This window comes from Dromaius novaehollandiae, chromosome 25 (assembly GCF_036370855.1).
Source record: "Dromaius novaehollandiae isolate bDroNov1 chromosome 25, bDroNov1.hap1, whole genome shotgun sequence".
Classification (NCBI taxonomy): Eukaryota; Metazoa; Chordata; class Aves; order Casuariiformes; family Dromaiidae; genus Dromaius; species Dromaius novaehollandiae.
Window position 1 is genome coordinate 3,419,533 of NC_088122.1, and position 26,354 is coordinate 3,445,886.

Below are 26,354 nucleotides of genomic sequence, written 5' to 3' on the forward strand. Positions count from 1 at the left end.
ATTATTTGCGCAGCAATCTCCCTGGGGAGAGGTGAGCGAGAACAAACCGTGGGCTGGGCGTTCGTTGTGTCACCTACGGCATGAGTGGGATGTCCACGGCTACCTCAGCGATGAGGCGAAATTATTCTGGGCTTCGTGGAAGGAATTTGCGCAGGGAGGTGTGCTGGAGAACAGGCGGCTTCTGGGGGAACCCACGTGTCCAGGTGTTCCCCTACAGCTGCGTGTTCGCTCCTGCAAGCAGCTGCGGTGTGTGTGCAGCAGCTCTGGCTCGTACCGCCATGTGGGCTGCGCGTCGGCTCGCTGGCCAAGGGGGAGAAGAGGGTGCAGGCAGCACCCGTGACTGGTGCTGGGGGGGTGAAGTGTCGCTGTGTGGGTCCCCGGCGCCGGAGGGGGCCGCGGCTCAGGGCATTCATGCCTGAGGCTCGGTACGGGCGAGTGTGATGTGCAGCTAATTAAATGAGTCTGACACGCGGTGCATTCAATTTGTCAGGCGCGGAGAGGCTGGGAAGCGTTACAGCCTCCAGCTACGTGGTTCTGGCGCTTCCATCCAGGCTGTGGCAGCTCTCGCTTTTTGGCTCTGAAAGGCCCCGGTTTTGATCTCAGGCTGGTGGCCAAGTTGCTGTTATCAAACACGCATTTCCATAATGCTGGTTCCAAAGCTGCTGTTTGCATGAGAAAACCTAGGTTGCACAAATTATCCCCATTTGGGAAGTGCGTCTGTCTGATCCTGCTAGTTGTGTGTTTACCCCAAACTGGGGAGCAGATGGGACGGGGAGCCTCGTTCTGAACAGCGACCGTGTCCCATTTCCCAACGGGAGAGAAGGAGTTGGGTTGTGAAACGGAGCTGCTGTTCCCTACGGAAATAAACCTTACGCAACCACCTGACTGCTGCGTGCAGGGATGTGTGTCCGTCCACAAATTCTGCGCCCTCTGACCACTATCAAACACATTTAACGCAGGTTTCGAAGGGAATGAACCTCCCAGAGGTTTAATAACAAAGGTGGGGGGGAGAGGTTTGCGAATTTGTACTAACCAGTGTTTGAGGCACCCGGCTGCGTCTCTGGTGGGACGTGGCAGTCGGGCTGTCAGCACCAAAGCACCCTGCAGGGAGGGAGAGAGGTGGAGGCAGCGGTAACGTAAAATCTTCTTATAATTCAGTTATAAGCTCCAGCAACCCAATCAACTGCGCAGCGCCAATCCCTGGGAAGCGGGCTAGGTTAGCTCCAGAGCTTGAGGAACGGCTTGTCTCAGAGGTGCTTTCTGTCCCCGCAGTGGGGCCACAAATGCACGCGAGGTCGCAGCTGCTGGGGACGGCACCCGTGGGGGGGGCAACAGGGGAGCCACAGTGCAAAAACACCTCCAGCTTAGAGCCCTTTTAGGGGGGAAGTCACATTGTGATGCGTCTTTTCTCCCATTTATCTGAGGGATTAGTTAACCGGGAGCAGATTTATCATTCTGTTGTTATTCGCTTAAGGTCTCCGTGTCGGCAGCTCGTCGGTCGCTGTGTTTCCCCATCCCGTCCCGGCGGTCGCGGGGAATCGCGGGGCAGTGGGCAGCCGCACCGGCAGCCTTGCGGCGCAGCGCTCACCTGCTGCCTGCTGCCAGGGGGCTGTGGAGCCCGGTTGGGTCGGTCCGGGGTCCTCTGGGGGCTGGTTGGGTTCATTTAAGGCGGGTTTGGGGCTGACACCGCGCCCCCCTCCCCGGGCCGGGCCTGCTGCTGGCCGTGAGGCCTCCCCGGCACCACCAGGCCCTGCAGGCCTCGGGGAGGGGGGTCCCAGTGGGGTGGGGGGGACCTGGGGGCAGGCGTGGGGGTGCCGAGGAGGAGGGGAAGCGGGTGCAGACCCCAGGCTCCGTGGGGGACATGGGGGGCGGCCCCGGGGGGGTCGGGGGGCGGCCGGGGTCTCCCCCGCCCGCAGCCCCCCCCCCATTCCACAGGCCTGGAGGACCGCGCGCGTCATAGAGCGGCGGCAGCCTAGAGCGGCGCCGGGGCCAGTGTGACGGCCCCGCCCCTTCCTGCCGGTGTCACGTGGGCGGGGCGGAAGGGAGCGCTGGGCGCGGCGGGTGCGGGACCGGCAGCGCCGCCGCCGCCCTCCCCCCACCCCCTGGCCCCGCCGCCATGCGGAAGTTCTTCCAGGAGATCAAGGCCGACCTGAAGTTCAAGACTGCGGGGCCCGGCCAGAAGCTCTCGGAGCCGCCTCGGTACGGGGATGGGGGAGCGCGGCGGTATCTGGGGGCTCCGGTACCGGGAGGGCCGGACGGCGGCTCCGGTACCGGGCGCGCTGCCCTGCTCCCACCGGCCCTGGCGGCACTTGGCCCGTGGTGGCACCGGGACCCCCCCGCTCCAACGCCCGGTGCGCGGGAGGGCCGGGGCTGCCCGGGAGCAGCAGGCCCAGCCGGGTGCTTCGGTGTCACCAGCCGAGGTGACACCGTCCGGGCGCCGCGGGGCCGGGCTGCCCGTCCCGTGACCCACCTGGCAGCTTCCCCCGCTGCCTCGCCCTCGGGGACCGTGTTCACTCCGGTCCTGCCCGGACCGAGTGGCCCGGCGACACACGGGTCACAGGGGGAAACGACCCCATTCCCCGGGACGGCACCGCGCCGGAGGCTCTCCCCGAAACCGCTGGGGGAGCGAGCGCCGCTGGGCCAGGGCGGGAACGGGTCTCACGCAATGCTGCCCAGCAGGGACGGCCGGTTCCTCTCTGAAAGTATTGTGTACATTAATGTGCGCAGCGTAATAGTGACTATAATAGCTATAAATAGTGTAAATAGTGACTGTACCTGGATGTCCGTGGCCGAGCCCGGGTCAGAGCTGCCTCACGCGCTGAGTTGACTTCGCGCTGCGGAGGAGCACGCTGGCGGGGCGAGGAACGGGTTAGCGGGACCGTGCGCTGCCTGCCTCCTCGCTCCTGCTCGCAGTCGTACCAGGATCGTCTAAAGGCAGCAAGGTTGAGAAACACAAGCTGAGCATCTCTCGCAGGGGTGTTTCAAGCATTAAACGGAGGCAGAGAACTCCGGGACACCCCAAGGGCTGCCGTTGAGTTGTGCTTTTCTGTTATGCACCAGGGCCCCCAAGGAGAAGCCAAAGGCCGAGGCAGCGCCGAAGCCTCGGCAGGGACCTACCGATGAGGCCCAGATGGCAGCGGCCGCGGCGCTGGCCCGCATGGAGCTGAAGCCCAAGGCCAGGCTGCCCTCGTCCCAGGAGGCCATCAAGAATCAGGGTACGAACTGGCTGGCAAACGTGGCGCCGCTGCCCCGGGGTAGGGCCGGGGCGGCTGGGCCGTGCGTGGGGCTGACAAATTACAGCCCAACTGCCGTAGGCTGGATACGGAGAGGGAGGCTTCTGCCACTGTAACCTGGATTTGTCTCCCTCAGTGAGGAAGGAGCTGATGGCCGAGGCAGCTGCGAGTGAGAAAGGGGTCTCTGCGGAGGAAGAGGTATGAGACACACTGCTGTTCCCTGAACCTGTTAAAATAGTTGCTCTGGCAGCATTGTTGTGTGCTGTTGTCCCTGTCCTGTGCAGGCCAGGAGATGTGCTGAGGTGCAGAAAGCTTTCTTCATTCAATTCAGCGTCTGATTTTCGTCTCTTTTAGGACCTGGTGTCCCCAGACAAGGAAGAGGCAGCTGGACTCTCTGTGTCAGGAGTCTATTTCATTTGCCCGTTGACCGGCGCAGTTGTAAGGAAAGACATGAAGGAAAGGCACATCAGAGAAGCCATCCTGTCGGTAGGCACGACCTATGCTGCCCTTACAGCCTTCCTTTTTGTTTCTCCTCGTTCTGTGGCATGGGTCCCCTCAAGCAATGCAGTAGTGACCCCTCTAATCCTCTGCCCTCTCCCTATAAAATCCCAGTCTTCCGCTGTTTCCCAGACTTCACAAAGCCCTGCCCAAGCACGCTGCCTTTGGCCTTGGAAACGCTGAGACTGAGAGTGTATGGCCTGCACGTCCCTCCGGCCGTACAGACTGGAGCCAGCTTGCTTCGCCGTGCCTGACTTCTGTCCTTCTCCCTCAGTATTTCTCTGTAGACCCCGTGGCTGCCTCAATCATGGAGATTCACACCTTCAATAAGGACCGAGAGAAGGTGCGAGTGGGCGTGGAGACCATGGCCAAGTAAGTGGGCTGCTCTAGTGGGACTGAGCACACAGGTAGCTTGTCCCTTCCCTGGCCAGTCAACAGGCAGGTCGATTTTCTTGCTGTGCTCCAGGCAAAACCTGAAGAACATCAAAGCTGAACATTTGAACTGTCCTTGCTAGACAGTACCATCACAAAAAAAAAAGGGGGGGGGGAGTTAACAGCTGAGAGTTGTTTAAGAGTTAGTCAATCAGTCTAAGAGGTTTAGGAACTCCTGATTGTTATCAGGAGACCCCACACTGGGTCTGGCTTGTGCCTAAACACTGACTAGCATGATCCTGGCTATGTATTTTACTTCCCTCAGCTGCCTCAGTTCTTAAGCTTCCTTTATCTGTAAGAAATAATGGAGTGTCTCACAGGTCACGTGTTTCTTATGCCTTTGGGGCTGCATATCCTAAAGCACCTGCTTTAATCGCCTGTTTTAATCCATCAAGTGTATTCCTCTTCCTGCAGATACCTGGATAATATCTATTTTCATCCAGAGGAGGAGAAGTACCAGAAAATCAAACTGCAGAACAAAGTGTTTCAGGTGAGAGCAAGACTGCTGCAGGTGCTCCCTGTTTAGGGAGCTCCTTTCCTGGAGCAGACTACATTGAATTTTTTCCTTTTCTTCTAGGAAAGGATAAGCTGCCTGGAAGGGATACACAAATTTTTCCAGGCTATTGGGTTTGAGACAAAAACACTACCTGTTCCAGGACAAGGCAAGAAATCTAAGTGTATTAAACTGCAGCCAGCTGTTTGGTGGTGGGACAGCCCAGGGGAGGCTAGTGAGGCACCTTTGGTTGCTCTGAGAGCTTCACCCTCTAAGGCTGTAACAGGAAGAGCCACTCACCCTGCACCTTCCTTGTTAGTCAAGGCAGCATGGAGATCCTTGCTCTTATAGTTCATATATTTCTCATGCAAAGAACAAGACACTCAAATCCTGTGCTCTTGGTTGTAGAGACCACAGAGGAGTACTATGTACTGAAGGAGGAAATGCTGACCAGGTTGGAAGACCTAAAGGACTACAAAGAGCAGCTTTTAAGCTCTGCGCCAGTGAGAGCCCAGCTGGATCGCCAGCTCTGTGTATTTAAACCATCCCCTGAAGCTGCTCGGTTTGAGCTGCCAAATGACTTCTACAACCTCACTGCAGAAGAGATCAAACGAGAGCAAAGGCTCCGGTGAGTAGGCTAAAGGGAGGGCCCTCCTGCCCAGCAGGCAGGCAGTGCCCCAGTTAGCAGTCTCATACCTCTCCTCTCTGTCATGCCAAAATTCCCTTCCGTTTAAAGGACAGAAGCAGTGGAGAAGGCCTCGATGCTGAGGACAAGAGCCATGCGGGAGAAAGATGAACAAAGGGAAATGCGGAAGTACAACTACACCCTGATACGAGTCCGGTTTCCTGATGGATACATTCTCCAAGGTAAAGGACTACTTACCCTTCCTTTGTATACCCCCAAAAGCTTCTGAAAATACTTGTAGCCTGAGAGCTTGAATAATAAGCAGGGTTAAGAGATATGCAGAACACAGCTGGCAGAATAAAATAGCAGAATCAGAGTGGGGTAACATTTCTGCAAAAGCTCTTTACCATCTCTGAGCCCTCCACCTGCCTTACCTGTGTAGGGTTGGGACTGTAACCTAGGGTTGAATGTAGAGGGTACAGTTTCAAGACACTGTTAATTAATGCATGCTCTTCCCAGGCTACTGCTAGCAAGCTGGACTCATTAGATCAGTTCGTTACAGTAGCCAGCATGAGGTTGCCTGTGTGGTGTCAGGCTATACAACAGAATGAATCCTCTTCAAATTTTGCAGTTGAGCTCTGGAAATAATTTCAGGCTTTCCCAGCTCTTTGTTGCAGGCTGGCAGGGACTTGCCACAATTAAAGCAACATTTTTCTTTAGCAATTCTGCTTTTATACTTCTCAGTTGAATCAGGCTGTACTTCTATGTCACTGAAGCAGTTTATAAACTTAGCATCAGTACTTAAGCCCTACAGTGTCTACCACAAAAGACAGATACTGACTACAAACAAGGCTGACTTTGAAAGAAGCTTTGGTGAATGCCAATGTATTGCCTTCTTTTCTCACGGCAGGGACGTTTTATGCACGAGAATCTGTATCTACGCTCTACAATTTTGTAAGAGAAGCACTCATGCGTGACTGGCTGCCCTTTGAGCTGTTGGGACCTGGAGGTCTCAAACTGACAGATGAAAACTTGGCCTTCAATGAATGTGGGTTGGTGAGTTTAAAAAAAAGCTGGCTGACACCCTGCCACAGGGGAGTTGGGTCTTCAGGCAGCAACAGAACCATAGTTGTCAGGGTCATCTGCTGTTCATAACTTGGAGAAGTTTCTGTCTCCTGCTTTCAATGCAGTAAGTTGCACTCTGGCCTTTCAGGTCTTCCTGAGCTCAAACAAACAAGTAGCTGTATGAAAGCTTCTGGCTCAAGGCTAGGGGGTCTGATCGGGGAGGAACTGTAAGGGTCTACCTCTGGCAGCGAGCAGGGGCTGCAGTAGCTGTCAGCAGTTACATCACTGGGCTACAGCACCCACACTGGGGGAAGAGATGCAAAGCAAGCCAAGCTCAGGTCTGTAGTATATGGCTGTCAACAGAAAGCCCAAAGCAGCATCCCCCAAGGAGCTCCACACTCTTTGTTTTCAGTTGAAGTGTTCTTGTTAGAGGTTGTCAGGTCTGTGAACATGTACAACACTTCACAGAGCACAGTTGTAGCTTACTAACCCTGCCTTTCCTGTTCCAGGTGCCCTCAACCCTCCTGACCCTCGTCTGGGATGAATCAGTCATGGCAGACATTCAGGCTGCAGGAGAAGAGCAGCCAGCAAGCCCCCTGAAACCAGAGCTCCTCTCCAAGGTCCAGACCCTGTCATGAAATAAAGGGGAGTGGATTCAGGGCTGATGATTTTAGACTGTTCCCTCATTTCCCTACACAGACGGTTGGAGCTTCCAGCTCTGTGACCTTGGAAATGACACTTGTTTTAGCTCAATGCAATGGAAGTCTAGATCCTGCCATGCCACACCAACCCTTGCTGTCATCTCCACAACTCCAGCAGCCATACACTAAGGCAGTCTTGCCCACTAAGACACATATATGGCTGCTTTTAATGGCTTTTAAAACCAAGTTCTAGCAGTTACTGCTTGAGGTATTTTCTAGACCATGATGAAGTACCCCTCTCCTCCCTTGGAGGAGGGATTAGGTTCTAGTACAAGGCTGGATTACCAAGTGATGGAGTCTGGATACTCAGCTGGGCTTAGAACTCAGCTTTTCCTTTTGTTTCTGTGTGCACTGTTAACTCCTATGGGAGAGAGTATATTTAGATAAAGTTATGTTGAGTCTGATTAAATGGAATATTTAAAGATCCAGTTCTGTGTAAAGTTATTTGCAGTGTATAGCTGTTCTAGATGGAAAATGCAAGTGAGCTGCAGCCACTGATGTTATTGGCGCAGCTGGGGCATCACCTGCTTTTTCACTTCATGGCACTTGCAGACAGAACAAGGGAGAGACAAGGAGACTGACAACAGGCAACAGCTATTTATGCCGCATTGTCTCACTGATGGAAGATTAAACCTCAAACTACAGCCAGTATTGTAGGGAACTAATTGAGCAAACTCAAACACTGTATTAAATTAGAAGCTCCTACAACTTTGTTACATTTCCAAGAAAATTCTAAAAGCTAGTTCAATCCTTTATACTACACAGAACAGCTTAAAATTGATGTAGAGACTAGCTCTTATATGTACAACTTGTATTGCAGTGATGCATACAGGAGACTGATAATCTAGCACTAGCCTGATCTGTAATTAATACCAGTCTAACCCAAAATAGGAGAAACATCTTGCAGAGATTTTTCTCTTTTCTAAAGGTAAATCCTTGCTGCTGTTCTCTATAGCAAGTAAGACCACAAACAGGATAACAGAGATAGCATAAATTCAAATATAATTGTACATCATTTATACCCAAGGCCATGCTATACAAAATTATGAACAGAATAATTCCCCAGTGGCATCACAATAAGCTTATATTTCAAAATCCCTCCACTAAATTAGAGATAACTTAGATACTTTCCATTACAAAGAAGTATCAATTTCAATAATGCTTTATTAAGGACAGATTAATATGCAATATTTTTTGCTAAAAACTAGACCTAAAAATTTAAGCTTCCATCTGGTCTGAAGCAGAACAAAGTGCTGTCTTCTCTTTACAAGAAATATGGAATACTTTCAAGTATCTTGTTCAGATACACAAGTTTTAAAATTTTCTAAGTAATTCTACATACATACAGGGAAGTTAGTAGGCATTTAAGTCTCAAACTGTATTAGATGGGCTGGCCACGGTCGTGTCCTGGTGAGGGGCAGTTGTGCCATTTGATTCTGAAGCTGCCAACGATTCTGAAGCTGCCAACGTAGAATCTGCAAAATAGAACATGTTGCAATTTTTTCATACCTCTTTATTTAAACAGTGGAATTCAACTGCTGCAACATATGCTTTAAGTCTTAGCTTGCCTGCATACATTGTTTGCCCTAATCTGTTGCAAGCCTCTTTTCAACACCATTTAGAAGCTGGTTTTATTCTGGGCTGGTGTAACCCAGTGTTAAAATTACATCAAACCTAAAAAAAGAATCTTTACAGTGCTTTAGACTTAGATGGAGTTAAACAGATACAGCTGCATGTGTGTCAAAGCCCACAAAACGCAAGCTACTGAACAGTGTTCCAGTTCTCAGAGCAAAAGGTTACAAACCTGAAGAAAGACTTTTATCTTGCCACAGTCTTTTGCATAGTAAATAGGCAAAAGAAGCTTAAGTGTAAAGCTTCTTGTCAAACAGCTATAATGTCTAGTATGGAAGGCAAGAGGAGGAATGTTAACACCAGCTGAGATAGAAGGGAGAACCAAAATATATCAAGAATGGGTCACACACGCTTTAAAAAAAAAAAAAAAAAAAAAAAAAAAAAAAAAAAAAAAAAAAAAAAAAAAAAAAAAAAAAAAAAAAAAAAAACCCTATCTATCCATCCAGTCTATCAATTAGAGAAGTTGTTCAACACAAGCCCGCTTTCCTTAATTCAGGCTGTGCCAGTAGCATCGTGAAAGCTCTGTTGAAAGAGTTGTAAGATGGGGCTTGGAGGTTTTGAAAGCAGTTTAGAGGAGCTGAGTGCACATCATGTGGTTTGTCTTAAGTCATTGGTCTGCATGATCCAAGTATGGATAGTTAAAACCTCACAGAGATCAAAGGAGCCACTCCCACATCCTCATCCCACTGTCTGTGAATCTGTAGCCTGAAGGATACGCTACAGCGAAGGGTCTTCGAAAGCCTAACCGCTAAGAGTTAACTGGGACACGAATACAAACAGCAGCTTAGATTCTAGAGCAAAACTGCACAGCACTGATTAAAGCCCTCATCTGTCAGACATCTGAGAGCTTGATATTTATCCCACGTTACTTCCTTCAGAGGGTGAACTTCATGCACATACGACTGCGGGAAGGCAGCAAAGGAGAGGTCCTGCTCCAGACCTCATCGGTCCTGGAAGGGGTCTGAACGCAAGTGTGCAAGCCCCAGAGAGCAGCCCTTCCCAGCAGCATTCACCAGCCATAACGGGATCTGCTCGTACTGTCCCCACTGTTCATTTTTCTGTCAGAAACAATTAAGTGGTAACACTGGCAGCCAAGAGCTATTCACAAGCACTTTGCTCTCTGGGAGGGAGAAGGAGTGAAGAAAGGGCAAGAGCAGACTACAGGAGGCCATAAAAGCAGAAAAGTATCTGGAAATAAAACATCACTAGCAGAGTACAAGGCTTGGGGAACAGCGGCAAAGAAACTGGAACAGGTTTACCAACACACACAGTTCCTGTTCTGTTGTACTCGTTCTGGGAGCGAGTGTCTGCCAAGAGATTGTGGTCAGTTTATTTTCCCACCTTTGCCTGGCCGTACATCCACAATCATGCAGTCGTCATCTTCCTCATCTTCCTCAGTGTCTGCCTGAAATCCATCCATCTCCACAGCTTCAGCCTTATGAGGGAGGGGGGAAAATGTTTCAGATGTGTAACATTAGGCTCACAGTGCTAACGTGCAGGACCTGAGCATTTCACTTCAGCAGCAGCCAGCGCTGCGAAGGACTACGATGGACACTCCTCCCAGTTAGTGCTCACAGCACAGTTTGAACAGTCAGACATGAATATTTGTAGGAAAGGGAAGGAGGAAAAAAAAAAAAAAAGGCAAGAAAACCCACAGTTCTGGCTTCAGACACCGACTTTTGACAAAAGGCCTAGTCTGCAACAGCACGTACAGCGGGAAGCATGCCAAGCTTTTGCTCCAAGATACTTCACTATTACACAACGCAATGAGCAGCCTACGCATCTAACCAGTTCAGTTAAACCCTTCACTGAAATCTGACTTTTTTTTTTTTTTTTTTTTTAAAGGGAAAATTTCTCCTCCTCCTGATTATTTTGGATGTTTCCTTGGTTCTGGAAAATTACTTTTGATTGTCAGGTTTGAAGCCTGTTCTCCTCCCCACATCTCTTCCGTTATGTCAGATTAGCTTTTATTTAGAGTGGAACTACAGCTCTTCCCTTGTTGACCCCATTTTTGCCATGGGAGTAGCCCTAACTACTCATTTTGAAATAACAAATACGAGTGACAGGAAGAACCGAAGCTGCCCAGCAGTGAACAGCTGTGAGCATTACTGGAATTGTGGAATGAGAAGTCTCAGATCCTAGAACTAGGTCCCAGTCCCCTAACAGCTGTTTCAAGACAATAAATTTTAAATTCACATCTTTCAGTAAGGTCTCAATTCTCAGATTAAGTACTCCCCTCCTGCACACATTGCCCACTTCAATACTGAGTTGTTCTTTCTCTGCAGCTTATGCAAGAGCACCTTCACTTACTTAAAACTTCTGGCACAAACTCCGTGACAGCATACTACACACCAGGAACAGAGAACCTGGCAGCCTTGACCAACCAACCATTCCCAATTTCTCCACAAGCTCCCGCCTTGCTCGAGGGGAAGGATGGGATCCCAATACGAGAACAGGGCCGATTTAGACATTTGACATGAAAGGTTTTCTGGAGTCTTCCAACACCTCGTTCTGAGCTGCACTGCGCCACATCTCACAAGGGCAGCTTTACTTTAAGATGCTTTCAGGAGCTTTGAAGAATTCAGGCTTGTGATGTAATTTTACTAAAAACCCTTGAGCAGGAATAGCAAAACAAGTAGCTGGTTATAAGCTGCCAGAGATTTTGTCTCTGCCTTTATTTAGCACAGAAAAAAAAATCCAAACAGATGGAGTTCAGGGGCTGAACAGCTTCTCACAAGGCTCTGAGCCCAACCTGTACATGAATTCAGAGCTTCCTGAGTGAGGTAAGAAGAGTCAAAGAAACTAAGAACAAGGTGGGAAGAAAGAGCCTGAAAAGCCTTGTCTGAGGTCTTTTTTTCCTTCCCCCTCGTCCACAGGGGAATAAATCCAGTGTGCAGTGCAATCCCTGTCCTATCTGTAGCTTAGGAGGCAACCAGTTGATAATACCAAGCTTAATGCCTAAAGCTTCACTGTCTTAAATGCAACACAGTATCTCACAGTTAAAGCGTGGGTCACATCCTTTTCAAACACACACACTCCCTCCCAGCTCAGCTAAAAAGCAGCAAATATTTGAAACAGCGTCAATAGAAGATTAAGTTCTTAATACCACTTCTGACTACCCTGAAAAGCAGTGGAGAACAACAGGAAGACCACAATGAAGCTCAGAGCTGGAGTAGCAACTACTCCAAACGTATCTCATTTTATTCCTAAGATTTTTTTTTTTTTTAAACCAGCTCTTGAAATTCAACTTTGTGTCTGACAGTATAAGCATGAGACTTTACAGACTGTTATGGGTTGAATCCAGCACTTATGAACCATATTTAATCAGTACACATGCAACTGTTGTAAGTCACCAGCCCCAGCTATACATCTGGCAGCCATACACAAGCATAAGAACTTGCATACAAGTTATATACAGCTGTAAAATCAAGGCCAAGCAGACACTCAGACTATTTGTGGCTTGGATGCAATCACTGCCAAATAGCAGAAACTGGAAGAACAGCAGGAGAGCAACATTTCAAATGGAACAGAGAGTCCAAGCTAGAGACACACAAAAGAAACCTCTCTCTTTAGATTCACATAATTTCACTCCTTCCCCACAAAAAAGGGTCTTTTTGTATGAAGAACAGTGTCTGTATCTTAATATTTTGGCTTTGCTTGTGACACAGCTATGCCTTCCCAGGTGGTGTGCCAGGTTGCTTGTCTAGTGAAGATGCATAGCTATATTCCTGCGGTTCTTTATCAGGGAAGAGCAGGGCAAAAGGAACTCACCTGTTCAGCATCCCGAGGCCTTTTCATGAATTTAGTGATAGACATACTTCCAGTGGACTTCCTCTTCACCGACACAGGGGCGGTCTGCGTGACCGCCGCGCCTGGCGCACTGCCACCCTCCTCCTTTCCCGAAGAGGGGACTTGCGTGACGTAGTTCCATTGACAAGGGACAGGGAGGTGCTCTTGATCAAAACTCTTCAGCACCTCCGAGTGGACGTACCAGCACATCCTGTATTCAGGTCTCTTGTCATACACAGCGTTCTCAGAAATGATCCGCTTTAGCCTGGCTTTGGAGGGGATACCGCTGTCCTCGCCAACGGGCGTTTGCGGCCGGGAGGTATGGGGGCTCGCAGGGCCCGCGTCACTACTGTCGGCAGCTGCAGTCACATCGCTGAACAGTCCTTGCCGGCAGCACTCCTGGAACTCCTGGATGATCACTTTACTCCCGTTCACGTTTCCATGGAGCAGCGGCAGAAGCTGGCCAAGGACTGCAGAGAAGAAAGATTGCACAGTGGTTGTGAGGGAGGTCAAGAAAAGCCAGGCTGAGGTAACCGATCAGTACACACGCTCCAGGAAAGACGACAAATGAACTAAAATTAATTTCACATATGGGATTGTAACAGGAATTAAATTTGATATAGACAAGTCGCCCAAATCAGAATGGCCTCTGAATTGCAAACTTCAGCTCCCAGTATAGCCTTTTTGTGTATTATTCACATATTTGTGTTAACCACACACAGCACCTACTTGGCACTCAAAACCATCGCACAAACTAAAACCTCCCTTCCTAAACAATACATGGGTAAGTGAACCCAGGAGCTTCCAGCAAACAGTCCTAAATCCAAGAAAATTGAAGTCTGCTTGACTTTGTTTGCTAGAGTTTTTGGAGAGAGTAATTAAGACTATATAAACAGAGGAAAACCTGTTTCCAAAAATTCTCATAGAAAGACCTGGATTTCAGGCTTGTCAAACAGTTCATTCTGAATTTGTAACTTAATACAAAACTCATCACAGAAGCAGAGTACGACAATGCTGCAGAAATGCAACTATTTAGCCCTTCATGTCTTACTTTGCTGATCTTTTGCTATTTTTTTGCTACATTTCTGTATCTGCTGTTCTTCCTCCGCAACAGGTGAATCCAGGATACATGCTGTGAACTGCTGGAGCACCTTTATGTCTGCGTTTGTGCTGCTGTTGCTTTCTGCACCTTCCCAGACGCAGCCAATTTTCACAGGCTGTAAAATATGGAGCCTCTTCCCCTTGGCCATCAGTTCATCCCACTCCTTTGCTTTCAGCTTCTGACGAACCTTCTGATTCTCTGGATCGCACTCCTAAAGCCATGAACAAGAGCAAAAACCCCAATACATCATTCCAGAAAGACAAAAGCTTTTTAAACCCAGCTTTTTATTATGTTCTCTGAGCTACAGAGGTTTATTCCAGAACCACCCATGCAGATCTGAGACCAGATATTTCACTGCCAACACCCCATGCTTTCTGCATGGGCTGACATTTATTGCATGATACACTGGCAGCTGTGACCAAAATCCACTATCACCCAGTTCACTTACTTCTGTCACTCCTTCATCTTCAGATAGGTACCCATGGGGTACAAAAAACCCATCGTCGTCATCTTCATCCTCTCCTTCCTCTTCGTCATCCTAAAAATAAACTCTGCTTATTAGAAATTAGACAGTGGATAGTATCCACTACCACGTTTACACTTGGTGAATTTTTGCTGCTGCTTTAATTCGGAAGAATTATCATCTGCCTAGCCTAAGGCTATACAGATGGACAAACCTGCTCCCCTAAGGTGCTGTATTTCATGTTGTAGGAAGGTTGGTTTAAAAGACTTTTTTAGCATATGAAATTCTTACCCCTTCACTATGGGAGAGACTCTCGCCAGGTTCTTCCTCTTCCCATTCTTCATCACTATCTACTTCATAATCCAGTAGTTTCTAGAGTAAGGAATGTCAAAATGTGATTTCTGTCAACAATTTCAGAGCATGATGCAAGAGCCCACTCAAGTCTTTCAAAACTACCAGTGGCAAGAAGAAATAAGCAAGTGGTCAGAAACCCCAAAGAATATGTGAACTTGGACAACCACATATTTACTTTGCGAGTATAAGGGGTGGGGAGGAGGACGACAACAAAAACCCCCATAACTATACTGCCTGTAAGTATACTGCTTACACTGTCCTTTGACCAAGGATTCCTGGGACGGATCATAGTGGTTTTCTTGTTCCACGTGCCCCAGTATGCAGGTCGGTGATTCTCACAAAACTGCAGAAGTTTCATTCTACCAAATTTTCTCCTTTCAGGAACAGCATCCGTTTTGCAGTTATCCACTACTACCACGTCACTGTTAAAACAGACGGCACCTTCAGTAGTTATGGCACGCTCCCCTGCTGCTCAGAAAAGTATCTTTTAGAGAACTCCTTCAATTCAGCCACAGGACACCAACCCAGAGCTTGAGCCCATCAGAACAGGCACTCCCAGTTTGCTTGCGAAAGCAGGAGTTCCAGACAAGCCACCTCCCTCCTTAAATACAACAGTATGTCCAAGAGCAGCTCTGTTTTAGCAATCCGAGTTTTAAAAGGTAACCCTACTAAGACAAACACCACTGAAGGCTGGCGGTAACCAAGCTGAAAGGGAGCTGCTGGCAGTGCAAGATTCCCTGCAGAGAAGGATTTGAGAAGTGGTGTATGGAGTGAAGGAGATCTGCATCATAATATACTGCTTCCCATGGAGACAAATCTCACACAAAATGACCATTCAAAGGAAAGCTGCATCTTTCCATAGTCTCCAATACTGGTCTAAAACTACCTTCAAACCACCTTGCGGCTGATTATAAAAAAGTTCATTGTAAAAGCTCATTATTTAAAAAAAGTGAAGAAAACCCAAGACGCAGCAGACTAACCTGTTGACTATGTCAGCACTGTTATTGACAAAAGTGGGTCCAGTTTTACGTGGTTTACGACACTTCAGATCCCTCAAGAAAGAAACTTCACTATTCTGAGCACGCAGGAGCTGATCCAGCTGTTCCAAGAAGTCTGGATCAAGGGCAATACGACAGAAGGGAGCTAAGACCATGTTCTCCTTAATTTCAAAAGGAGCAAACTTTCCACAAGAGCCAGCAAGAATCTGAAATGTTAAGTGAGGATCATTAGGTTCTGAACACCTGACAAACTGCAGTACCAACCCATGTGAGATATACAAACAAGCTAAATTTCAAGCACTACTGTTTGAACAAAAATTTAGGTTTCCTATCTGAGACTCCTGCAGGTCTTCTTGAGGGAATTTAGATCTTTACAGCCAATGCCCCACAAGGCAAAACTAAGATTTTTTTATTAAAGCAATTACAAAGTTCTTTGTAGTCTCTGCTACAGTAACAGGTTTTTTTAAGCCCTTTACACTTTTGAAATTAAGAAGTACTAATTTGTCCACCTAAGAAGCTTTAAGCAACAGGTCGGAATGATATCAGTGCATTTGTCAGAAGATGGCTCATGAAAGAGCAACAAAACACTGGAACAGTAATACCTCACCTTGGGGGCTTGCGGAGTCTTTGGTTTCTGGAAGAACCTGGTAATCTCTGCTTTCTGTGCATTAATACGCTGAAATCAGAATGTAAATCCAAATTATAAACACAAAGGTAGGACAAGACCTTATAATTTAAGGCAAGCTCATGCATGACCCAACTTCAAATCTAATGAGGTACGGACCAAACTTCAGATATTCACCAGCTCCTGTAACTCAACAAAAGAAGTAAGTGCTTTCTACAACACACCTACGTGGACTCCAGTGTGATCGCTAAGACAAAAGAGGACAGAGCTGTTCCATTGGCATTGAAAAGTGAAATGCAGCAAGAATTTAACAGATCAGAATAAAATAAAAAGATAGTTTAAAAGACAAAGACACTAGCATTTACAAAAGATAAAGACAAGAAACCTGCACTGTAGTATTGGTGGAGTAACACCACAAGATTAGACTGGACAGGCCACATCCCAAATGGAGATGCTCATTCCCAAGCAGCACGAGCACATGAAATGCACTGAGGCAGAGCGTGCTTCTTGGGAGAACTTCTGAGAGCTAAAGCAATAGCTGTGGGAGCCCCACTGCGGTTGACCGTGCAGTTGGCTGGGTGCCAGGGAGCCCATGAACATCATTTCACCATAGTGGAAGAGCTTAGAGAAAAGGGAGAGAAAACATTTACCTTTTCCTCCTCTTTTAACCGTTTCTCCTCTTCTTTCTTTCTTTTCTCCTCAAGCTTTGCCCTTTAATATAAAGATCATTTTAATTGTCACATATAATAAAGTATTTATTTGTACTGAGGTAGAGTGAGGAATCCCAGACCTTGACTAAGACCTGCTCATGCCAGGCAAGAACATAATCCATTAATTCAATCAAGAACCATATTTGATTAAGTGTTCAGAACAGAAGACTCCCTCATCACTCTTTCTAGAGCAAATATTGATCTGTTTTAGCCAGCTAGTAGCTAGGCTTCTTTGAGTTTTCTTCAATATAAAGAAGAGGTCTTTATGGTGTTGTCAAATTACAAGCCATTTCCTTTACAGACAGGGCAGCAGTGCCAGCAAATTGCAAACATGCAAGCAAGACTGGCCACGAAGGGAAAACTCATTGAAGCATGAAACTCTTTCCAGCTATTTCAAGTCAGAAGCTCCGTTCAGCTCAGCCTGTAAGCAAGAAATACTGCTGAGACTAAGTTCTGGTCTACTTGGTCTCTGATACGTTTAAAATATATCAAGTGACTCAGAGGCACACACCATTTCATCAGTATAACCTCTAGAATGGACAGCTAAGGGAGGTATGAAAAGGGGCTCACATCACTGAACATCATTCCCCATAATCTGCAGAAGCCAAAACACTTACTCTAGAGCTTCCTGCCTCTCCTTGCGTTTCTCTTCCTTCACTCTTAGCTTCTCAGCTTTTTCCTTTTCTTCTTTTTCCTTCTTTTCTCTCCTTTCTTTTTCTTTCAGTTCTTTCTCTTCCTCTTTCTTCTTCTTTGCCTCCTCCTTGGCTCGCTCTTTTGCAGCTTTTGCCTCTTCTTTCAGCCTTCCCTTTTCTTCCCTTTCTGCTTGTAACTTCTGCAGTTTGTCTGCACGCTCCTGGTCCTAGTTAGGAAACAAGCCATTAAGCAAGTGTCTTTTGAGCACAATAAAAGCTGCTGGCATACAAACTGAATAAAATTAGGATATAATTTCTTCTGCTGAGATACTAGAGTAGATTCTTGCACCCAGTGCTTAGCCTGCAGGATTGTTTCTAGCTATTAGGTGATTAACAGCATCCATCTCTTGCCTAAGTTAGTCTAGCTTTCCTGTACTGATCTTTTGGGGATCTGCTCCCTCTGAAGGCATTAACTTTCTTTTCTCCTAACACACCAAGACACTTTTGCTTTCTAGGCATCAAGAAAAGCTTTGTATTCTACTCGCTTTATATTTGATCTTCATTATTATACATCTTCATTATTGATGTAACGTTGTAGAAAATTAAAGAAGTTACTGTATTTGAGCAGAGTGGTTGGACTGAATGGTTCTCTAGAGGTCCCTTCCAACCTCAACTATTCTGTGAAATTGTTTTTTAGGCAATTTCACATTGTTTCCAAAATGTTTTCTTTGGGATCACATACCTCCTGACCTGAAATTTCATGCTTCTATTTCAATGTAGGGCTAGCACTATACAAATTTGAAATATGAGTTTTATCTGAGTTCATGTTGATGTCCCATAAGGACTTTCTGACTGTTTTTCACACTCTCAGGCAGTAGTGCAAGTCTCCAACCTTTGGACTGTTGCTGGACTGTGCAGCTGTTTTGTAAGACTTGAAGCTAGCAGAAAATAGTCACTTCATTAGCTCATTTCAGATAATTAGACAATGCAAGACGTTTTAAGCTTATTTAAGGTGTATTATGGGAATAGCAAGGGGAAAAGAGATTACATTTAAAGTGATGTTGTTCATAGTATTTCATCCCAACGCAATTGAAGTTATTATCTCAGTTACAGGTCTACTGACACATATAATGACAATGTGGCATGCTTGCTAAAAGTGACAAATTCAAGACAGATAGCTCCCCTACGTTGTAGACATTGGTAACTTCCCCAGGAAACTAGGATACATCTGTGCTCAGACATACAAATACCCTCACTGTGTATTTCCAGTTTCTTATTTATTTCACATCTTAGTCTTCTTGGCAACATCAAGACTTGCTGAACAGTGACTGCGGAAGACAATGAACATTTGAAATTGTGCCAATAGCAAAAAACAATATTGTCAGAGAACAGTCACGGTAATCAAGGAAAATCTACTGGCTGGCTTGGAAAGTGGCATGAAGTTAACAGCAGGGTTGATGGGTCTATTTAATTTTTAGCAGAATAAGGCTTCCATTCTCGTCTCTCCCTCATTACTGCTATTTCTAACATGCATATAGAATGGAAAAACACAACAGACTGGAATTCTGTATAGGGTGCTGTATGGAAGCGAGCATCTCTAGAGTACACTCAACCACATATAGCTTATACAGAAATGCATCATTCCCCTACCAACTAGTTAATGAGAAAAATAATGAGAATTCATAAGCATGGGCCTTCTGAATTGCAGTTAAAATACCACCCGGCTTCTGAGCACACAAAGCCCACTCGTATAGCATGAACTGTGCAATAACTCCATATGATCCATCCATCTCCTTTGCATTTAGGATTTCCTCACTAAACACAGCATGTTTTATTACACCACCATTTTGTTATGGAACAGTTTGCTGACCAGCAGCATTCAAGTGAACGTCGACTGTAGCTTAAACATTTCCAGGAGCAAGATCCAAGTTTCTTCAGCAAGCCGTACCAACAGTGGCCTATTTGCCTGACTTATTACTACATTTTGTGGCTCAAAGTAAAGAGAAAGCTGAAGCAGGAACCAACCCTAAATGAAAGGGTCTTGAGGATTCCACTTACGCCTGTCCACTTGGCAGGCTGCATCTACTCTGTCAGGAAGGGTTTGAAAAAAAATCCTCAAAAACATTTTGAGGAACAGTCAACAAGATTTACAGGTCCTTAATACCTTACCAAAGTGTACAGAAATGCAGTGCAGGCCACCCACACTTCGTTACGCATGCATTAAGAAGCTTTGGAACAAACCAAGTGCTTTAACTGCATGCATTAAAATTCGTCCATATTCATCAGTGAGAAAAACCAGGAAAAGATGTTAGAAGTGGACTAAAAGGAAACGCAAAGGGCTTTGCTTACTATTCAATGCAAAAGCACAGCAGGTTAACTTTCTATGTCAGTGAAAGTGCCTTACTCTTTGCAATCTCAGCTTCTCCTTCTCTGCAGAACTTTTGTGACATTTCTGAGATACCTGAAATTAGAAAATGCAGTTTTATTGAACCACATCATTCCCTTTCCATAAGATACTAGAACTTTTAGTAAAAGAACTGCAAGCTTTCTCTGAATTATATTAACATTATTCTTTCAGACTAATATATTCAGTAACATAAGTATTCCGACAGTAGAGGATGTAAGTATACATACAGCTCAAGCGTATCTAATCTCACTGATTTACATTTAAGCCTGAATATATCTAAATGTTTCAGTTTACATTAAGTCCTTGTATTACTAAATTTTGCATAAACAAATCCCCCTCGTCTACTCAATTCTAAAGCATCATTTGCAGTGCAATATCGTGTGCATAAAAACAAAGAGAAGCTAGAGCCACTAACAAATCACTAGAGCATAACAGAGGACATTTATTTATAGCAAAGTCATTTCCTTTGAGCTAAACTTTTCTGCATCCTATCACTTACTTTTGCTACAATATTTAGATCCCCTTTCCCAAATACAAGGAATGTTATCCATATTTTCACATAGTTTCTTCTCATAATTTTAATCCTCATGCTCTTCCAGTAGTACAAACCTATCAACCCTAAGCTCCCAATGAATCACGGTTCAATTTCTCTTAAAGCTGATATTTACCTGTGGGAGGGGAAAGGCGTGGGCGGGGGGGGGGGGGCAGGTATTTTATGTTTACACAGCCAAAACAAAAGAAAAAAAAACCACACCACCATTCACTTGAACAAATATTTAGTTTGTCAATACTTTTCCTTAAGCATACTATGGCTAGCTTTCTTGCACCCCTCTCTCCCGCCATTCTCAGTATGAGGTAGCATGTTTATCCCTGAGATTAAAAAACTAACACTCATTAAATGCTTTATTATCTATACTCGGACAAGTAAGTTTATACAGTGTAAAGCTGTATCAATAGATTCTACTTTTTTGATGCAAAATCGAGTTCTTTCAACAAGGAGCTTTAGTTTAATCAAAACTCTTTCAACCTAGAAAAACAAACTTACAAGAACAAATAATTGTACAGTGCAATTTTCTCACTTTGGCAAATACAACATGAAGTATTCCGCCTTACTTCAAGCAGCGTGAAGCCAGCAACTTGTTTGCATTATCATATTATGCCAGGAGTCAAGCACTTTTTGTTCTACTACATTGGATATAGTTGATGCTTGAGTTTAAATGTGTTTCACAGGAGCGAGACTGCAAGTTTTAACAGCCTAGAACTGGCTGTTTGGAGAAAACTCACACAGCAGAAGAAGTGGAAGGCCTGTCACATCGTGAAACCCAAGCCCCAGCTAACTTATCGATATCTCCTTCAGACCAATGAGATCTTTCCCCTCACATGTAGTACAGTCTCTCATCAAATCCCTGTGGGATAGTTGATGAAAAGCTTTCTTAAAAGGCTCAAAATAATAGAAAGCAATTGTCTGCAGATGACATAGCCTGCAAGCCCAAGCCTACGAGCAGCTACGCCCCTGCTCAGCATGTATACTTTCCTGGTCTACCAATTTGCTCCACCCCTTCACCCTTACTTACTTAAGCCACACATTTCACTTTCAGACTCTCACAGGGCAACTTTTACCTTCCTGATTTTTCCTCTAATAACGTAGTTAAAGCAAAACAAATACACAGGACACACAGTCCAGACTAAGTTTAGGCCAGGCTTGGCTGCAGCATCCAAGCACATTCACCAGGACTGCTCTACTTTACCCCTTCTTTATGCATCGTGCTATCGTGTTTGCTGCAAGAGAAACTCCCCCTTCACATCTCAATGATATATTCTGGAAAAGCCTATTCACCTCTCAAGTTATGTGATCGTTTCAGCCATCTCTGCAGATAATGCCCTCTTTAAAAGTTTCCCTTGCAATACAGGGCCAAAAGTCACTATGCTTTCATCAGCCTCTCCATGGGGCCGGGACACTAAACTGAAACTAGGGCCCAGACACTAAATTGAAACTAATTCAGATTCCAAACAACCAGCTCGTGCAGAGCTATCAGTCTAAAGGTGTTCATCGTCGCCATCCAACCTTCACTGGCCAACAGCATCACGTGACCCCAGGAGCGCCGAACATACCCTGACTTTTTCCCTGAAGCCGCTGCCCGTGTTAAATGGTGTACACCTAACAAGATGGCTGACATCGCAAGCTTGGCACCCTGAATTCTGAGGAACAGGTAAAGACTCACTTGACTTGTCCTCTGCCCTCAGCTGTAAGCTTGCAGGTCCTTAAACAATGCTTTAAGTGAAGCTGCACTACATTTCTATCCCCCGGTTTCAGAAATACAGAGCTTGAGAACTGTCTGCACTGACTTGGACTGGAAGTGACTAGGCTGCACTTTAAATTAAGTGTTCTCTCACAGTAATTGGAGCAGCTTCACGCAGCACAGAATGGAGGCTGCAAAACATCACGTACAGACAATGCTGCTTTTGAACACTGTCCACATGCTAATTTCCAAAATGGCAAGTCACAAGACATGCACTTCATGATCAATTTATAAAAAAATGAATCTATAATAGAACTTAAAGTTACATTCACGCTACGTGAATGCATCAGCAGCTCAAAAGAGCAAGATTTAGATCCTTTAGCTAAAGGGTTTAAAGGAAGATTCAAAAGGAGAGTAGTTAAGTTACAATATGAATAAATTAGCAATACTTTCCAGATGTTTTCCACAAGCTTTGTGAATATCCTAGTCATCCTTTCCACTATAAGCACAGGAAACCATACTACCTACCTATAACAAAACAACATTTAGAAAACAGCCCAAGAAGAGAGACCAACCTTCCTAACAGGCGTTGAGACAGCTAAAGGACTAGAATTTCTCTTTGTTTCTGCAGCAGGCTGTGTCTCAGGTGAGCTCACAGAGTGAGAACTCAAGGAGGAATTAGTAAGTACAGAGTCTCCTTCATGGGACGATTCCATAGTCTCATTTTCTGATGTGACACTCCCATCCAGAGAAGCAACTTGGGGAGATTTTGCAGTCATAATATCCTCCAGGAGCACCACAGGCATCTTCCCCTTAAATATGACATCCTTCAGTTCACCCTGATTTATCTTCCTATTTTCCAAATTATTACACTCTGTTGACCCAGAGCAAGACTGGATTCCATCTACCAAGTCTTCACCTTTATTTGCTACAGCTTCACACGGTGCATCAGTCTCCACTGAATCATCCATTTGGCTATTCTGAGTGGAGTTTATGCAACTCGACTGGTTTGTATCTTTTTCTAGCATGCCATTAGTTATACCTACAGACGAAGATGCTTCCGAGTCTAAATTAACATGGTCCACATCATCACTTAGTCTATAGCTAGAGTCCTTTGTCAGGTCAATAATGATTACAGTTTCGTTTGTGTTATGTTTTGTGTTTTTCTGTATAAAGTGATCTAACGGACCCTTTCCGTTAACAAGTTTTGGAGCAAAATTCACATCTGAATCCAACTGGCAGTCATTCTCCACATTGTCCAGGGACGCACGCGACGTATCTAGAGAGGAATCCTTATTTTGGCCAAAACCACTTTGTGAGCTCTTTACTTTTTTGACTTCTGAATCCGCATCATACTTTTCCTTTGGTACAGGATTCAAGCGCTTGAAAGGCAGCCGGGCTGAAACAATAACATTTCGCTCTTTTAGTCACATTGTATAAATCCATAGGGGGAAGGGGGGGAGGGAAACAAACATTGAGATATTCAGGGAGTTCTTAAACACAAGAGTAGAAACTGATGAGCCAGGAGGGAGAGTTTAATACGGCAAACACGATCTATTGTGCAAGACTAGGCCTGACGCATTTTAAGGCATTAAGCACACACCGAGCGTGACAGACACCTTCCCCGAGGCCTTACCTTGTACAAGCCTCCGCGGGGGAGCAACCGCTTTGTCTCGGCACGCCATGGCTGCAAGGAAAAAACACCAGTGACGCGTTTGGGCTTCGCCACCTGCTTCCCAGGGGCACCCGGGCTACAGCGGCCCCGCCGCCCCTCCCCAGCGCGCACGGCAGGGCGCGGAGCGGGCTGCCCCGCCGCACAAAGCGGCAGCGGCGAGCCCAGCCGCCACCCGGTGCCCCGAGGGGGCCTGGCCGCCCCCGAGCAGCGGCGCCCGCGGCGGGGAGCGGGACGCCGGGCCGCGGCGGCGGCGGGAGCAGGCCCGGCGCCTCCCTTTGTTACCGCAGGAGGCCCCAGCGCCCCCGCAGGGAACCGCCGCGGGCCGGCGGGGCCGAGCGCGCCGCCCCAGGGCCCCGCGGCCCCCCCTACCTGCCATGGGCGGGTGCGGCGGCACCCGCCGCTCCCTCCAGCGGCGGCGGCGACCCGACCCGGCGCCCTCCCGCCCCGTCCCGGGGGCTCCCGCTCGTATTTGGCGGGAGCCGGGGCGACCCCGCGCCTCGCCGCGCTGATAGGCGGAGCGCGCCCCACGTGACGTGCCCTTCCGCCCGCTCCGCCTCCGCGCCCACAGCCCAACTCTCGCGAGAAGGCCGCCTCGTCAGGCGGAGAGAGACCCGGCGCTTTCCCGCCTCACTGCCTTCCGATTGGCCGGAGGGACGGCCGCAGCTGATTGGCGCGGGGGACTGTCGGTCTGGCCTGCTGCGCAGAGCTGATTGGCTGGCTACGGGAGGCTCCGGCTGGATCTTCACACCTGGCCTCGGGGCCCTGTTGCCCGGCGGGCGGGAGCCGAGACAGCGGCGATGCGGCCCCGCGGGCAGGGCCCGGAGAGGTCGGAGCGGCCTTTCCGCAGCGCCGGGCAGCGGGGAGGACCCGGCCGCCGCACCGCGCCGTGAAGGGGGCGCGAGCCAAAGCGCGAAATGGCGGCTGCGGCGGCCAATCAGCGAGCGCCTTCCCGGCGCGCGCCTCCTCCGCGCGGGGGGAGGGGGCGCGAACACTGCCGCAAGGGCCCCTGGGATTTGTAGTTCGGCGGCCGCCCATGGCGCAGCGCCCACTGGGAGTTGTAGTCGTCCCCTGGCCTCTCCCAGGTCTATGGCAGGCCCTGGGCGCGGCACAGGTTGTCCCCACACGCGCCGTCGCCCCCAGGCCTCAGCCCGCCACCCCTTGCCCCCCGTGCTTCTCTGCCCCGGGTGGTGTGGGACCGGCACCCTGCCATGGGCCTGCTGGGGGCACGACCGTCACTGGCTGCCCAGGCCATGGCTTCTTGCTCACAGCCCTCGCTCCCCGGCCCGTCTGCACCTCCCGGGACCGGCTCCCTCCTGCAGGGTGGTGCTGGTTGGCAGGGCTGCATGGCCCCTCGGCTCTTGCCGTGCTGCTGCTCTCTTCCATGTGCTTTCTTACCTCAGGGACAGAGCGTGAGCGCTGTGGTGCCTTGCTGTGGCAGCTTTAGGAGTTTGCTCTCGATATTCTGCTACTGAAGGTGTCTTTTGCTTTACACTTGTAAATGCACACGATGGTCTATAGCAGAGCAGTTAGCGCAGAGAAACGTAGCCGAAGGGCGGGAGCAAAACCTGTCAGGGACCCTGCCCGAGCCCCCCGCTGCTGTACGGCAGCTGCTGAGGAAGCGCCGTCTCCTGCGCAGGTGGCTCGTACCCGTTTCCTGCGGAAAGTTACGTTGGCCCACAGCCCCCGGGCAGCCAGCGGCGGTTCTCACCCCACAGGATGAAGCGGGCTTCCGAGGGCCCGCTCTCCCGCCGGGAGGCACCGCGAGGCGAGAGCGGAGCCCACCAGGCAGACGCGCGACCACGAGAGCCCCTGCGAGTGCAGGGGGGCAGCGCTGCCGCTCTGCTGCGGGCGCCGCCGGGGGCCCCGGCTGCCGGGGCGGAGGGGATGACGGCCCTGGCCGCTAATCACGGCAGACACTATGTGCTGGGAGGCAAGCGTGCCACAACCGCCCTGTGGCACCACACGCCAAGTCTCAGCCAGCGATGGAAGAACCCGCGGGGCAGGGGAACGTGCCTCGGGATAAGCTCCCGGTGCCTGGGGCGAGCGGCCCCGCTATCGCGACACAGCCAGCGCTGTTGCGACATGACCGTCGCTATCGCGACACAACCGCCCCCACGGGCCGGCAGGAAGTGCGGCGGGGCAGGGCGGCGCTCTAGGCGCGCGCCGCTCGGTGGTGGCGGCGGTGGCGGCGGTGATGGCGGTGATGGCGGCGCCCCGCCGGGCCGGCAGGGGGCGCGGCGGCGGCGGAGCGGGGGCGGCGGCGGGGCGCGGCGCGGCGCTTCCTGGCGGCGGAAGCGGCCGGGCCGGGCTCCGCGCGCGCCAGGCGTCCGCCGCCCGCTGTGTCCGTGCGCGGCCGGCAGAGGCGGCAGCATGTCGGTGGCGGGGCTGAAGAAGCAGTTCTACAAGGCGAGCCAGGTGAGGACCCGCCGCGCCGCTACCGGCCCGGCCCGCGCGCGGGGCTGCGGTTCGCCGCCGCCCCGCCGTTATCCCCTCCCGCTCCGCCGCGCTGACCCTTGATCGCCCGCGCCTGCCGCCGTGGCTCGGGGACGCCCCGTTCCCCCCCCGCCCCGGTGTCCCGGTACCCCTCCCGGGCAGTGTCACGTCCCGCAGCTCGGTGCCAGCCGCTGTTCCCGCTGCCCCCGGTATCCCGGTCCTCTCCGTCTGACAGCCCGCCGTTGCT

At 48.8% G+C, this 26,354-nt stretch overlaps 3 protein-coding genes across 5 annotated transcripts in view; 2 read left to right on the plus strand and 1 right to left on the minus strand.

The window, feature by feature from the left end:
* Positions 1-1,997: 1,997 nt before the first annotated feature.
* On the plus strand, positions 1,998-7,475 carry UBXN6 (UBX domain protein 6). The gene is made up of 11 exons (XM_026119523.2): positions 1,998-2,199; positions 3,061-3,215; positions 3,370-3,431; positions 3,588-3,719; positions 4,006-4,103; positions 4,578-4,653; positions 4,741-4,825; positions 5,065-5,284; positions 5,393-5,523; positions 6,192-6,337; positions 6,856-7,475. The coding sequence occupies exons 1-11, from the start codon at positions 2,117-2,119 to the stop codon at positions 6,982-6,984; spliced, it is 1,317 nt and encodes a 438-aa protein (XP_025975308.2). The 5' UTR covers positions 1,998-2,116; the 3' UTR covers positions 6,985-7,475.
* A 557-nt stretch (positions 7,476-8,032) lies between these two features.
* CHAF1A (chromatin assembly factor 1 subunit A) lies at positions 8,033-24,577 on the minus strand. 2 transcript variants are annotated; one of them, XM_026119520.2, is made up of 15 exons: positions 24,309-24,577; positions 23,636-23,686; positions 22,575-23,398; positions 19,757-19,813; positions 17,338-17,579; positions 16,661-16,721; positions 15,993-16,061; positions 15,368-15,591; positions 14,641-14,809; positions 14,325-14,405; positions 14,019-14,108; positions 13,520-13,781; positions 12,451-12,938; positions 10,021-10,114; positions 8,033-8,522 (listed from the first exon to the last, which is right to left on the minus strand). In XM_026119520.2, the coding sequence occupies exons 2-15, from the start codon at positions 23,682-23,684 to the stop codon at positions 8,419-8,421; spliced, it is 2,814 nt and encodes a 937-aa protein (XP_025975305.2). In that variant the 5' UTR covers positions 23,685-23,686; positions 24,309-24,577; the 3' UTR covers positions 8,033-8,418. The 2 variants fall into 2 exon arrangements, with proteins under 2 accessions (XP_025975305.2, XP_025975304.2); XM_026119519.2 differs by lacking the exon at positions 24,309-24,577 and adding an exon at positions 24,044-24,239.
* A 1,342-nt stretch (positions 24,578-25,919) lies between these two features.
* The window catches only part of SH3GL1 (SH3 domain containing GRB2 like 1, endophilin A2), a 28,494-nt gene continuing 28,059 nt past the window's right edge, over positions 25,920-26,354 (plus strand). For both annotated transcript variants that reach the window (XM_026119525.2, XM_026119526.2), the window contains exon 1: positions 25,920-26,089. In XM_026119525.2, coding sequence (XP_025975310.1) covers positions 26,045-26,089 — 45 coding nt within the window. In that variant the 5' untranslated portion in view covers positions 25,920-26,044. The remainder of the gene's footprint in view (positions 26,090-26,354) is intronic.